We start from the raw sequence: 15,990 nt of genomic DNA on the forward strand, positions 1-15,990 counted from the left end.
TTGGGAGGGGGCATAACCAGGACAGCTGACCTAAACTACCATATGATGTCAGCTCAGATATAAAAGCTAAGTAAAGGGAGACGGAAGGGGGGGCATTTTGTCTTCCGGAGCAACCACTACACGTACTGAAGCCCTGCTTCCCAGGAAGCGGCTAGACATCGCCTGCTGATGGGAAGTAGAGAATAACATCATCTGTTCTTCTTTGCTTTCGCGCGCGCAACCTTTGCTATCACTTTATTAAACTGTCCTTATCTTGACCCACGAGCCTTTTGTTATATTTTCTCCCCCCCCACCCCCCCACCCCGTCCAGCTGAGGAGGGGGAGTGATAGAGCGGCTTTGGTGGGCACCTGGCATCCAGCCAGGGTCAACCCACCACAGGATACAAACATGCAGTTCTCATGCAAGAACATGTGAGAGCACAGATGATGCGTACTTACAATTAACACTTACAATTTGACACCTTGTCCAGTTATATGCACTGGGTCATAAAGAAATGACAAACTTTTGCCAGCATTAATCTTCCTTCAGAGCCACGATATGGGGCAGAATTCTAATAATGAAATATCCTTTTTATACAGAACTACTTACAGATATTAGCAGTGCCCTTAGGTATAGGCAGATAAGAACCAGGGCTCCACGGTCGGCCCTGGTAATTCTTCTTGCATTTTCCACAGTCTGGGCCAGTTGTGTTATGCTCACATTCACAAAGTAGTCTTTTGTTTTCTTCTTTACAGCCAGTAGCGTGAAGGTTGCACTTACACCTATTTTTAAAAGGCAAAAATAAAAAAAAGAGGGATATTATTTAGAGGTGAGTTTAAATTCAGATTAAGTCTTAGTAAAGTATGTCCTATGGCAGCCACTCTATTTCCATGTGTTGTGTCTGTATTACTGTTTTAGCATGCTTTACAATGCATCACTCAAATAGCATGTTGTAATATCTTCAGCTTGCACAGGTCTAAAAGCAGTAATTTTTCAAGACTCCAAGATGCTGAATCTTTTCTTATTTTCACTAACGCAGCTCCACTGAGATCAACTAAATTATTCATAATTTTCACTACAGACAGGTCTATAATCTTGCAAAAATTCAAGCATTACTCACTACTCCCAGGAACAAAGCAAGTTCTCTGCTTATGTCCTTAGAGAACCTGGCCCAAATTAAGATCCATATTAGGCCCTGGGAGTCTGAGAAAACAGACTTCAATTAAATATACTCTGCTATGCCACACCAGTAGAAGGGAAGCTCACTATAATGGTGTTTTGCCATTCTTGTTCAGCAAGTACTCTCTTGCTCAGAAAGGAAATTTTTTTTTTGCCTGCTTTTATGTGACATAGTTGTAGTAGCTGAAGGTCAGAGGAAATATTTTGGTAGGCACATTTAGTTTTACTTAGGAAAGAACACCTAATCAAACCTTGTGACAAAATCATTAGATAAACCAGATTCTGCATCTGGTCTTAGAATAATTGTATTTTCCTTAAATTCCCCTCTTTCCCTGAAACTAGGATACTTACAGAATAAGAAGCTAGTTTCATAAACAGTTAAGATATTGTCACCTCTTTCCATCCCTTTCCAATAGATGTCAAAACGGGCTAAAATCTGTTTCTGTTTGGGGCTGGAGAGAAAACTAGTATTTAATGTCCCTCTCTGTTTGTTTTCCTAATGATTGTACATCTAGCGATTTAAAGGATTCTCATGTGGGTATTTGTCACCTGTTCCATACAGTGACCAATAATTAGAGCAAGACAACACATGGAATGGCCAAGTGCAAATTAACAGCTGTCAAGCTGACTTCCACTTGGAAGGAATATAACCTGAAGCAACTGGCCACATACATATATATCCCCAGGGTAAAACAAGCTTGCAGTTGTTATAAGTGGCTGCTGGACAAAATCCACAAGAACCTGTAATACAGTAGACAGTGAAGCATTCTCCTCAATGCTAGAAATGAGGCAGATGAAACTGCTGTTATTTGAGCAATGCTCATTCTAAAGAAAAACAGGCTCAGCACCTTTTCAATTGAAATTACCAAAATGTATTGAATATGCTAGACAAAAGAAAGTGTGATTAATTTTTATATCATTTCCACAATATTGATGCTTAAAGACTACATCAGTTGTAAAGTAAATTTTCAATGGCTAGCCACTGCAGAATGAAAGATGCCTGTCTGGGTGTCAGTGGATGAGATATGCCTATTCATGTAGAGATTGAAGATTTTGCTAAATGGCACTGCTGTTAAGAAAAGTAACGGGTGGTTTTACTGTCCACAGGAATATGAAAATGGAAGACTCCCAAACAGGAGAGATACACAATAATGACAAGACAAAAAAATAAGAGTCAGAGGAGAATGAAGCAGGAGAGACTGTGGAGTCACTAGAATAAATGAGAGAGGAACCGACTGGATTTCTTTCAGGGGGAGATCTTTGTTTTATTGGAGGGACTTATCAGTGTCAGAGGCAGCAAACTGATCTGGGCAGGAAGAAAAAGCCAGCTGATTCTGAGGAAAGCTGTAGTTCCTAGGGCTCTGAAAGGGTCCTGCAGACTGGTAGGGGAAATGAGGTGGGGGAAAATAAATGTAGATACATCTGCTAATTGGTAAATGTGCACAGCTCTTTTAATAAGCACCCGAAAGTAAAGAACGGGTGTGTCAGAAAACCTTCTGCAAAGTCTGTTTGCACTTCTTAGATGCTACTCTTGTCATATGTTCCTGAAGAGAAAGACCCTTCTTCAATTTTGCTCATGTGGTTAAGAGTCTTGGGCAGATTCTGGCCTTCTCCATTTCCCTCTGCTTCTATCCAGTCCCACGTCTCTTCATATATATACAAAACACATGCATGCATTTATATGTCTGGATGTATATAGGCACACACAAACAATTCCCATAAATTCTCATGCATATTGATTTCCTTTTATTTCCCACGTTCCCTAACTCCACTGTGATCCACCTCTTCATAGATTGCCTCCTCCTTTTCCTTTATTTCCCAGGCAAGAGAGCATGGACAGCACGGAATAGCTCTGCTGCTGGTTCTGGTGCCAAGTTTTTTAATTTCTTAGGGCAAGATTGCTGCAAAGGAAGTGCTTCTCAGCCCAGAGTTGCGGCATCATGCCATGGTAGCTGTTCTGTGGTCCACATGGCAGGGCCCACGCAATACAGCAATGGGCAGGGTTTCTGCAGGAGACATCTTCTGCGATTTTAGCTACGAAGCTCCAACAGACAAAGGAAAACTACAGATTTTGGAGGTCTATGTTTGTGCCCAATACAGGTTTTCACAAAACTAGCAAAATGCATTTTCTTGTAGAAGTAGTTGGGGATCTTCTGTCAAATTTTAAAACCCTATGTCCTGGTTTCAGCTGGGATAGAGTTAACTGTCTTCCTAGTAGCTGGTACGCTGCTATGTTTTGAGTTCAGTATGCAAAGAATGTTGATAACACACTGATGTTTTCAGTTGTTGCTAAGTAGTGTTTAGACTGAAGTCAAGGATTTTTCAGCTTGTCATGCCCAGCCAGTGAGAAAGCTGGAGGGGCACAAGAAGGTGGCACAGGACACAACCAGGGCACCTGACCCAAAGTGGCCAACGGGGTATTCCATACCATGGGACGTCCCATCTAGTGTAGGAACTGGGGGGGGGGCAGGGAATCGCCGCTCAGGGACTGGCTGGGTGTCGGTCGGCGGGTGGTGAGCAATTGCCCTGCGCATAATTTGTACATTCCAATCCTTTTATTATTACTGTTGTCACTTTATTAGTGTTATCATTATCATTACTAGTTTCTTCTTTTCTGTTCTATTAAACAGTTCTTATCTCAACCCACGAGTTTTACTTCTTTTCCTGAGTTTCTCCCCCATCCCACTGGGTGGGGGGGGAGTGAGTGAGCGGCTGCGTGGTGCTTAGTTGCTGGCTGGGGTTAAACCATGACAGTCCGTTTTGGTGCCCAACGTGGGGACCAAAGGGTTGAGATAATGACAAACCTGACCAGAGCTTGTTAAAACAAATTTTTTATAAGCATTCATTATATTGGTCTAATAGTCGCTGGTCATTATGTTGATCTATGTGTTCTTAGAGTTGTTGCTCTGGTTTTTAAAGTTTTGTTATGTATCACCTCGCTTGCTGCATGTAGTCCCTCTTCTGCTGCTTATCATCCGTGGGAGGTGGATTAAGGTTTTCGCTTTGATGTATTGTATAACACTGGTTTATGGTATGATAAAGTCGTCGGCTGTGGGATTAATCTGGTACTTGCACTCAGCATTGTCACCTTTATACTCCGGGAGCCATGTGTGGGAAACTATTAATAATTACACCATTTACCTTTCCTCCTTGGAAAACCAGTCTATGGGTGGGGTACCTTTCTTCCCCTCTCCTTTCTTCTTCAGTGCAGTTACAATGGTGTTTGAGAATTTTGAAAAATTTGAATACTCTTGGGATGTTGAGACCAGCACGGTCCTAGCCCTACTGCTAGGAATTAGCATGCTTCTGAATGTGGTTCAGCTCTCGTTTAAGGTTAAACAACTATTTAAGAAGATCACCCAGAGATCTGCCCCAAGGCTGGATAATTATGAGTGGCAGGGTGTGTGGGGTAATATGGGCAAGTACCTAGAACTGTGGACACCCCCAATGTTTTGGAAGTTCACCCCTGAACAAGTGTAGAATCCAGAAGAACTAATAAAATATTTGGAAAAGGTATGCTGTCACCTCGGCAGCTCCGGAGAGATACAAATCACTGCAACGTGCTGGTGCCTGGCCCATGCCTATCGAGCCCTGTTTGACACCACTCAGTACCCTCAAGGAGAAGAGAAGGTCTCTGAACCTAACAACAAAACAATGAGCACTGCGGTCACTCAAACCACGGCAATGGGCGCTGCGGCCCCTCCAGCCCCGGCGACGAGCACTGTGGCTACCCAAACTTCAGTGACAGGCACTGCAGCCCCTCCAGCCTCGGCAATGAGCATGGCAGCTACCCAAACCTCAGCAACGGGCACTGCGGTCCCTCCAGCCCCAGCGATGAGCACTGCTGCTACCCAAACCTCGGTGACAGACACTGCGCTTATCCAAGACCCGGCGAGCGATACTGCAACTGAACCAGTGGACCAACCTGCACCAGTATCAGTTGCCCCCGTACATAAAAAGAAATATAAAAAAAAATCAGTTTGTTTAGCGTAGGATGAAGGCGAACCAGGGTCATCACGGGAACAGGAGGAACAGGCAGAACCAGAGGTAATAACCCGGTCCCTATCCTTGAGTGAGTTCCGGGATATGTGAAAAGATTTTGGCCGCCGTATAGGTGAGCATATTATCACCTGGCTCCTCTGATGCTGGGACAATGGGGCTAATAGCTTGGAATTAGAAGGTAGGGAAGCCAAGCAGCTGGGATCGCTTGCCAGGGAGGGTGGCGTTGACAAGGCAATTGGAAAAGGGACACAAGCCATCAGCCTCTGGAGGCGACTCCCGTCAAGTGTGAAGGAAAGGTACCCCTTTACGGAAGATATTATATGTCAATCAAGTAAGTGGACAATCATGGAAAGAGGTATCCAATATCTGAGGGAATTAGCTGTGCTAGAGACGATTCATCATGACCCGGAAAACCCACAATTACCCAAAGATCCAGATGAAGTCCAATGCACACGATCCATGTGGCGGAAGTTTGTACGGAGCGCGCCATCGTCCTACGCCAACTCACTGGCAATAATGACCTGGAAAGATGAAGAGGCACCAACAGTGGATGAAGTGGCTCGCCAACTCCGTCAATACGAAGAAAATCTCTCCTCCTCCCTACAAGCCTGCATTGCGGCTGTGGAGAAGCTGTCCGAGGATTTCCAGCAATTCAGAGAGGATATGTCCTATTCCCCACCTGTAAGGACCAATGACTCAGCTATTAGGAGTAAGTGCTCCTCTGCCCAAGAGAGAGAATATAGAAGGTACACACTGTGAGGCACCCTGTGGTTTTACCTATGCGATCATGGAGAGGACATGAGGAAATGGGATGGAAAACCTACCTTGGTCCTAAATGCACGGGTCTGTGAGCTGCGAGGAAAAACCACCACAAAAGGGGATTCTACCAGGAAAAATGCCGCTCCAGTTTCCAAACAGAGTAGAAGGGCTGATCTTATTTCTCATCCTCTTGAAGGGAATTCTGAGCCAATTTTATGAGAAGTGAATACTGGATACTCTGACCAGAATTAGAGGGGCCCCGCCTCCAGCCAGGTGGAGGAAAGGGATAACCGGGTCTATTGGACTGTGTGGATTTGATGGCCTGGTGCATCAGACCCACAGGAGTATAAGGCTCTAGTAGGCACCGGCGCAGAGTGCGCTCTAATGCCATCAAGTTATAAAGGGGCAGAACCCATTTGTATTTCTGGTGTGACAGGGGGATCCCAAGAGTTAACTGTATTGGAAGCTGAAGTAAGCCTAACTGGGAATGAATGGCAGAAACACCCCATTGTGACTGGTCCAGAGGCTCCGTGTATCCTTGGCATAGACTATCTCAGGAGAGGGTATTTTAAGGACCCAAAGGGGTATCGATGGGCTTTTGGTGTAGCTGCCTTGGAGACGGAGGGCACTGAACAGCTGTCTACCCTGCCTGGTCTCTCTCAAGACCCTTCGATTGTGGGGTTGCTGAGGGTTGAAGAACAACAAGTGCCAACTGCTACCATGACGGTGCACCGGTGGCAATATTGCACCAACCGAGACTCTGATTCCCATCCATAAGTTGATTTGTCAACTGGAGAGCCAAGGAGTGATCAGCAAAACTCACTCAACCCTTTAATAGTCCCATATGGCCAGTGCGAAAGTCTAATGGGGAGTGGAGACTAACAGTAGACTATCATGGCCTGAATGAAGTCACACCACCGCTGAATGCTGCCATTCCAGATATGCTAGAACTTCAATACGCACTAGAGTCAAAGGCAGCCAAGTGGTATGCCAGAATTGACATTGCTAACGTGTTTTTCTCAATCCCTCTGGCAGCAGAGTGTCGTCCACAATTTGCCTTTACTTGGAGGGGTGTCCAGTACACTTGGAATCGATTGCCCCAGGGCTGGAAACAGAGCCCCACCATTTGCCATGGACTAATCCAGACTGCACTGGAAAAAGGTGAAGCTCCGGAACACCTGCAATACATTGACAACATCATTGTATGGGGCAACACAGCAGAAGAAGTCTTTGAGAAGGGGAAGAAAATAATCGAAATCCTTCTGAAAGCCGGTTTTGCCATAAAAGAAAGTAAGGTCAAGGGACTGCACAGAATATCCAGTTTTTAGGAATAAAATGGCAAGATGGATGTCGTCAGATCCCAATGGATGCAATCAACAAAATAGCAGCTATGTCTCCACCAACTAATAAAAAGGAAACACAGGCCTTCTTAGGTGTCATGGGTTTTTGGAGAATGCATATTCCAAATTACAGTCTGATTGTAAGCCCTCTCTATCAAGTGGCCCGGAAGAATAATTTTAAGTGGGGCCCTGAGCAACAACAAGCCTTTGAACAAATTAAACGGGAGATTGTTCATGCAGTAGCCCTTGGACCAGTCCAAGCAGGACAAGATGTTAAAAATGTGCTCTATACTGCAGCTGGGGAGAATGGCCCTACCTGGAGCCTCTGGCAAAAAGCCTGGGGAGACCCAAGGCTGATCCCTCGGTTTTGGAGTCGAGGATATCGAGGATCCGAGGCTCGCTATACTCCAACTGAAAAAGAGATACTGGCAGCATATGAAGGAGTCTGAGCCGCCTCAGAAGTGGTCGGTACTGAGACACAGCTCCTCTTAGCACCCCGACTGCCAGTGCTGGGCTGGATGTTCAAAGGGAGGGTCTGTCTCCTCTACACATCACGCGACTGATGCCACGTGGAGTAAGTGGATCACGCTGATCACACAATGGGCTCGCATAGGAAACCCCAGTTGCCCAGGAATTTTAGAAGTGATCGTGGACTGGCCAGAAGGCAAAGATTTTGGAATGTTGCCAGAGGAGGAGGTGGCACGTGCTGAAGAGGCCCCGCTGTATAATAAACTGCCAGAAAATGAGAGGCAATATGCCCTGTTCACTGACGGATCCTGTCGCATTGTGGGAAAGCATTGGAGGTGGAAGGCTGCTGTATGGAGTCCTATATGACAAGTCGCAGAAACTGCTGAAGGAGAAGGTGAATCGAGTCAGTTTGCAGAGGTGAAAGCCATCCAGCTAGCGTTAGACATTGCTGAAAGAGAAAAGTGGCCAGTGGTCTATCTCTATACTGACTCATGGATGGTGGCAAATGCCCTGTGGGGGTGGTTACACAATGGAATCAGAGCAGCTGACGGCACAGAGGTAAACCCATCTGGGCTGCCGCACTGTGGCAAGATACTGAGTCCTGGCTAGAGAATCTGGTTGTAAAAGTACGTCATGTAGATGCTCACGTACCCAAGGGTCGGGCCACTGAAGAACATCAAAATAACCAACAGGTGGATCAGGCTGCCAAGATTGAAGTGTCTCAGGTGGACCTGGACTGGCAACATAAGGGTGAGCTATTTATGGTTCGGTGGGCCCATGATACCTCAGGCCATCAGGGAAGAGATGTAACATGTAGATGGGCTCGTGACCGAGGGGTGGACTTGACCATGGACACTATCGCACAGGTTATCCATGAATGTGAACCATGTGCTGCAATTAAGCAAGCCAAGCGGTTAAAGCCCCTGTGGTATGGAGGGCGATGGCTGAAATATAAATATGGGGAAACCTGGCAGATTGATTACATCACACTCCCATAAACTCACCAAGGCAAATGCTATGTGCTTACAATGGTGGAAGCAACCACTGGATGGCTGGAAACATATTCTGTACCCCATGCCACTGCCCAGAACTCTATCCTGGGCCTTGAGAAGCAGGTCTTGTGGTGACATGGCACCCCAGAAAGAATTGAGTCAGACAACAGGACTCATTTCCGAAACAACCTCATAGACACCTGGGCCAAAGAGCATGGCATTGAGTGGGTGTATCATATCCCCTATCACGCACCAGCCTCTGGGAAAATCAGATGATACAATGGACTGTTAGAGACTACATTGAGAGCAATGGGGGGTGGAACTTTCAAACATTGGGATACACATTTAGCAAAAGCCACCTGGTTAGTCAACACCAGAGGATCTGCCAATCAGGGTGGCCCTGCCCAGTCAGAACTTTTACATACTGTAGAAGGGGATAAAGTCCCTGTAGTGCACATAAAAAATATGTTAAGGAAGACAGTCTGGGTTACTCCTGCCTCAGGCAAAGGTAAACCCATTCGTGGGATTGCTTTTTCTTAAGGGCCTGGGTGCACTTGGTGGGTGATGAGAAAAGATGGGGAACGCCGATGTGTGCCTCAAGGGGATTTAATTTTAGGTGAGAATAGCCAGAAGTAAACTGTATGATATTAGTTGCTATATAACCCTACTACTGTATGTTATCATTACTATAATTGTTACATGCTATATCCATAGTACTATAGTAAGGACCACTTAGATCAAGCAAGAATGAACTGTGATAAAACTGAGCAAAGCGCAGTAGTGATGGAACCAGAACTGACTCCAGCATGCAACTATCCAACGGTGCACACCATCCTCCTGCTGCCTCCAATGTCACCTGCTCGTCACACCACACCGAAGCCCAATTCTGCTTTGCCGACTGAGAGGACTTTGCACCATCCCTCTTGCCCAGAAAGACTGGTATGACAGATGGAACCCAGAGTCGGGAACTAAATGAACTCAACAAACATTTTATGAACAAGACCCATAAACTAAAGGAATGATATGTCTGTGCGTGTATACACATATATATATATATCTCACTGTTCATCTGTCTTAAAGGGATGGAAAGGCAATGATGATTGACCAGGATGTAACTAAAGGTATGGGAACTGAGCATGACATTAATGGTATAGAATAAGGGGTGGATACCATCCTGGTTTCAGCTGGGATAGAGTTAACTGTCTTCCTAGTAGCTGGTACGGTGCTATGTTTTGAGTTCAGTATGAGAAGAATGTTGATAACACTGATGTTTTCAGTTGTTGCTAAGTAATGTTTAGACTAAAGTCAAGGATTTTTCAGCTTCTCATGCCCAGCCAGTGAGAAAGCTGGAGGGGCACAAGAAGGTGGCACAGGACACAACCAGGGCACCTGACCCAAAGTGGCCAAGGGGTATTCCATACCATGGGATGTCACATCTAGTATAGGAACTGGGGGGAGTGGGGGCGGGGAATCGCCACTCGGGGACTGGCTGGGTGTCGGTCGGCGGGTGGTGAGCAGTTGCACTGCGCATCATTTGTACATTCCAATCCTTTCATTATTGCTGTTGTCACTTTATTAGTGTTATCATTATCATTACTAGTTTCTTCTTTTCTGTTCTATTAAACAGTTCTTATCTCAACCCGCGGGTTTTACTTCTTTTCCTGATTTTCTCCCCCATCCCACTGGGTGGGGGGGGAGTGAGCTAGCGGCTGCGTGGTGCTTAGTTGCTGGCTGGGGTTAAACCATGACACTGTATTAACTGAGATTTAAAACAATCAGCCCTCGTAGGGGCATTCTGAACAAATACACACAAACCAGACAATGTAGGGACATTTTAGACACTTAGCTTCCTAAATGGAGGAATTGCTAAACGGCTCTTCATGCCTTAAACCAGTAGAATAATCACAGATTCATTCAGTCAATGCCTCTCTGCAAATTACCTTATTTAGATGTTTAATATGTATTTTTGAAAGCTTTCCCAGCATAATCTCCCAGAATGCTGCACCCTGCCTTAAAAGAAAATTCCAAATAATACCACGTTTAAGAGAAAGGAGAGCAAAATTTCTACCACCTCCAATTAAAAAACCAAAAACACCCGCCCCTGCCTCCCAATATACCCCAGCAATGGGGAGAGAGGTGTAGCCTTCTAGGAGTATGATTTAAAGTGAATGAGAAAAAAAAAGAAATTTGATCACTGAAAAAAATAAAGGACTGAACTAAAACCTTTGCGGGCAGAGAATAGATAGTGAAAACCTAATATTAACAACTGAGCAGAAAAAGAGCCTATCATGCTGAATAATCCTAAAACTGCTCAGAATAATTCAAACTTAGCTGTGTACAATTTCCAAGGAGAAGAAAGTAAGGAACAAATGTGGTCACTGTGGTTTTCTGCAAGACTAGCTAAAGATCAAACATCAAGTTAAAAAAATACATTTATATTAAAAATGTCAAATGTAGATTTAATGAGAGCTAGTTAAAGTGGGCACAAAAAGAAATGTTTTAAAAAAAAGACCCAAACCACAGAAGGTCAGACAATGTATGGCAAAAACCATTACTTTTGCCTTCTTAGTGTATAGGCAACATAAAAGTTGGGTTTGGTTTATGATCATTAGTGTTATACATATGAAAAAAACCCTGTAGATTAATGAAATCTGAAGAGATTAAACTGGAGTTCTTGTTGGTGTCAGTAACTATACATAGGGAGTAAAAGAGCAGAACCATTAGCGGAAAAAAGACATTCAGAGGACTGAACCACTGAGGCTATGATTCTCCTCTTGCCTGCACCAATTTTTCACTGAGGTCACTTCACAGAACTCAGAGAGATTAATCATGATTTCCACAGCAAATCAAGGATGTAGCTGAATACTGAATGAGTGTAAAATGCAGACAGTGCTAAAACTGAAAGAGAACTGAGGAAAGCAAACTGAACATAATTTGGAAGGTACTGTGTCTGGGGAGAAGCAAGCCAATACCAAATTCTGTGCTGTATGTGGAGAGACATTTTTACTGGAACAAGGAAATAATATTTTGTATTCTTCTGTATTTTTAGGAAGGCTGCACTAGGAGTTGGGCAATCTGTCCCAGGGACCTCATCAGAGTGTATGTATGTATCGGAGACTTCTGCAAAGACGAGAAATGCCTGTTGTGCTTGAGGGACAGACTTCTCTGGATGAATGAAAGAGGTAAATGTGCGTAGCGGGGCTGAGAGATGACTAGAGTACAATAAAAAACTACTTCTATCTGTGGGATAAGCAGTAAGGAAAACTGAAATATTTAAGGGTACAGAAAGAAGACTATTTAGGTAAAAGTACCATCCAGACAGACCACGAGAGAACCACTCTTGCGATGAGATATATTGGATTGTGAGCAGTGTGAAAACAAAGCAGTAGAGCCTGGACCTTAGGCATTTCAGGTAACTGTGAAACAGCTGAGCACCACTGGTCTGGTAGCTGACTTGGTCTCCTATCAGATCACTGTCAGAATGTGGACATCAGCTTCCTATGGAAGACTATCCAAGTTCAAAGTCCTTCATCTGCCTTGTCTCTTTCTTAAGGAAGATTACCTTTTCTGCTTCAGAGGTAAGGAAATATTTTGTTACTTTATGTGAATATCCATGATGATAAATTATTGCTGATAATCCTAGGTACCATTTGTAATTTCTTTAAATACTTGCTTTTAAAGGCTGTTCCTATCTGTTACTGCTTTAAATCTGACATAATAACAGAAGGCTTAATTAGATTTACATACGAAGCACATTAAATACAAATTTTCATATAGCCCTTGTAGATGCTTCCATTAGAAGAATGTGGTCACTTTGGCTGCATGTATAAGAATGGAGAAGTTCTGAAAAACCTAAAAAACTGCTTCCACATACTGTGTACTGAGTGTTCCAGATGCCTATATAGTTTCTTGAAATACAAAGAAAAAAGTCAAAGTGCTTTACAAGGTATTACGTACACATGCCCAGAAATGCAATTATTGGGTAGCAGTGGGTGGGTAGCAGCTGCTTGGCATGCCAAGTGGGTTTGCATGTGTACTGAGAAGGGATGATTGAGGGAGCTGTAATAAGTAGAGCAGGTTTGAGAATACAGGTTAAGGTGTGGCAAATGTAAGAGGATGTATGCTGTAGCCTTTGCACTGCACTGGCAAACAGCCTAAGGGCAAAATCCCATGTAAGGATAAAGCAAATGTTAAGGGCAAAGTGCAGTTCTGAGATACAGTATATGCTCACCATAAATGGCATTGTTGAGGTCTAATCTTTGTACGTTTTCACAAAGAATATCTGAAGTCCGTGATTATAAGTATCAACAACTCCATGAGCAATTAGGTTATGTACAGGGGGATGCAGGGCTTGAAACGGCTTTCTACCTAAAGGGAATAGTTGTCTGCCTGTTATATCTGGTGACAGTTTTTCCAGACTTTTTTTGTTGATCGTTGTGGGAGCAGCTCTGTCGGGACCGAGCTTGTGGAAGTGAATGTCACGTCCCCACAACACTTAATGTATTTGGAAACTTCCATCCTGATGTTTCCACATGAGCTCAGCTCATTTCCATCTTTCCAGTTCAACCTGTGAGGACTCTTCCTGCTAAGCAGCCTGGTTACAGCACACGCAAGAACACATTTTCCTCCAACGTGCAAATTCAATTTTGAATCACTGGAGATGGATATTGCTGTCCAACACTATAAACTCTAATTGTGTGGGAGGACAAATTTGTTTTTCTGACCACTCATCTTTGACAGACTCATTATTTTGTCATAAAGCAATTGAAATGATATTTTTGGCAGTTACATAAGGCGCAGGAAGCACTCTGGCATGTTGAAGGAGCAGTGCTGTTGTAGTGGGAGCAGGAGCCCTGGGCGCGCCGTGTTCCGCACAGACTCTATTTACATACAGACAACTGACATTAAAATGCTGTAAATATCACTAAGGTAATTGCTAATAGCACGCTGGTGCTCTTGCATGTGAGTGCCAACCAACAGACTGGGGGTCACATGAGGGGATCATTTATGTTGAAGAGATCATTCATGAGAAAGACAGACAAGAGAAGCTCTTTGATACATTTTTAACGACTAGCCATATGTTCCTCACTTAGATACATCTTTGGATCATTCTAGGTCATCACCAAAGTTTAGAAAATCAACCTAAAACCAACTTGTATGCCCTCTGCACAGACTCTTCACTTTCGCATGCTACGACTCAGGTCTCTGCTCTCAGGTAAGCAAAGCCTGAGCTTGCAGAGGAGTTGGCATGTTTGCTCTTCACATTACTGCCCACCCAACGTGATGCACACACAACATAAAATACTATCCCCGCACAGTTTTAATCAGGCATTTTAAAACACTGTTAGCAATGTTAGGAGCCTTAGTCAGCTCCCCAGTGCTAGCGACTACTTCCAGTACCTTGTCATAGTTGTCCTAAAGGACTTGGCCGTGTTTAGTGTGACATCAAACGTGTTAAGGCTGTCACCTACATTATGCCTCTCAAGCTTACTAATGACCTTGAGGCAGCTTCACCAGTGAGATTAGTTTTCTAATACAATGTAGACAAAGACAAAAATTCCACATTGCAAATACATTTTAAGTGTGGAGTCCCAGCCGAAACCAGGACAACAGGTAAGTGACAAAACTCTTGCACCATTGAGTGTACAAGGTAAACATCATGAAAATACTTAGATAAGTCTGTTTTTCCTTTAAATATAACCAGTGGAACATCTTTTCATAGAGGCGCACAGTCTCAGAAACATCACAGCTGCTGAATATTATTATTTGTTATATCATAGGATTTTTCCATGTCATGTCAAAAAACCAAAGTATGCTGGTCCTTATCCTAATTTCCAAAGCTTAAATAGATGCCTACACAGCTTTACTATTGAAGCACATTTTGTGGGGATGAAAACAAGTCTAAAGGACACTGTTGCAAAGAAATTAAATGATTGCTGGCCAATTTATTTCTGCGAGGATGGAACAGACAGTGAGAACACACATATAAAAGAGGTAACAAGGTAATTACTACAATCTAAGCTACCAGTGCTCACTGCAGGGACTACCCATCTGAAGAAATTCTGAGCTAAAATGGTCAAAAAAACTAAGGACAGTTGGCAATCAGAAAATGGCATGGGTTGCTGGCTGCAAGTAGGTCTGCTGAACAAATGTTCCAGCTCATGTGAAGCAGGAAAGTAAATTCTGGTTTTTATTCAGTATTTCTTGAATATCTCAGGTCCACGTTTCTGTACGGAATCCAAGTCCAAAAAAGGCACTACATCTTTTGCTGGAAGTTATGAATAAGACCCCTGTGGTCTGCTGGTAAAATGTAGCCACTGTAGTGAGAGTAATGAAATGTGAGTCCTTTCTTTCATTTGTTTATTTCTGGAAATGTATTTGGTCACCAGTCTTTTCCCCTGTCCCTTTCCCTGTTATCTAATACATCATAATCTCCCACCAAAAAAAAAGATTCCTTTGTGGAATAGGGCTACATCAATAATAAAGGATAAAAAAATTCAATAATAACAAATATAACTTTGTATAGGTAGATATATTATTCTTTCATTTACAAAGCAAGGACTAATGTTGGATCAGGTTTTTAAGCTTCTTAAATCTGTAAGTAGCTTTGTGGCTAGAAAAGAAGTTTAACCTGTGCTCAGTAATCCTGCTGCACCTTAGTACCTTAGAATCTAGAGATTTACAGAAGCCTCTTCAACTCTATTCTTTACTGTTTAGTTTTTGCTGCTAAATTTGGGAGGAAATTGAATTAGATTCCCACAGGCAGTATGGAAAATTGGGGAAAATAGCTTCTTATTCTCCCTTAGCTGAATATAATATATCTAGTGGGGAACAGCAAAACCCAGGCACAGAGAACATGTTTGCTTTGCTTTCTCAGTGGCCTACTTCCAAGCAGTTTGGAGAGCTTGAAATTAAAAAAGAAAACAAAGTCCAAAAGGGCAGCATAATTCGCTTTCCCACAGGAGCGAGGACTTTCCAAGACTCACAGAACTCGTGCAGGGCATGGAATTGCCCACTGTTTGCACTAAGACAGCCCAACAATAAGAGTACACAAGTGCTAAATTTAAATATTAACTTGTTAATAAGATTCATTGTGTTCACACACCAGTAAACATTTCTATATATTCTGATTATATAAATGGGAACTACTGTCAAGTTAAATGCTAGTCAACATGAACAAGAACTACAGGATCACTACTGATCCATTTATATCTCAACCTGTATTTGATCAGTGTGTTGTCTGATAGATGTGTACTGTCTCCCTTTGAAG

General features: G+C 43.4%; 1 protein-coding gene across 6 annotated transcripts in view; it reads right to left on the reverse strand.

The window, feature by feature from the left end:
* The window catches only part of NTNG1 (netrin G1), a 149,886-nt gene that overhangs the window by 35,676 nt on the left and 98,220 nt on the right, over positions 1-15,990 (reverse strand). For all 6 annotated transcript variants that reach the window (XM_069789462.1, XM_069789461.1, XM_069789463.1 and 3 more), the window contains exon 4: positions 590-762. In XM_069789462.1, the coding sequence (XP_069645563.1) occupies positions 590-762 (173 nt within the window). The remainder of the gene's footprint in view (positions 1-589; positions 763-15,990) is intronic.

Source organism: Haliaeetus albicilla, chromosome 8 (assembly GCF_947461875.1).
Source record: "Haliaeetus albicilla chromosome 8, bHalAlb1.1, whole genome shotgun sequence".
NCBI classification, from domain to species: Eukaryota; Metazoa; Chordata; class Aves; order Accipitriformes; family Accipitridae; genus Haliaeetus; species Haliaeetus albicilla.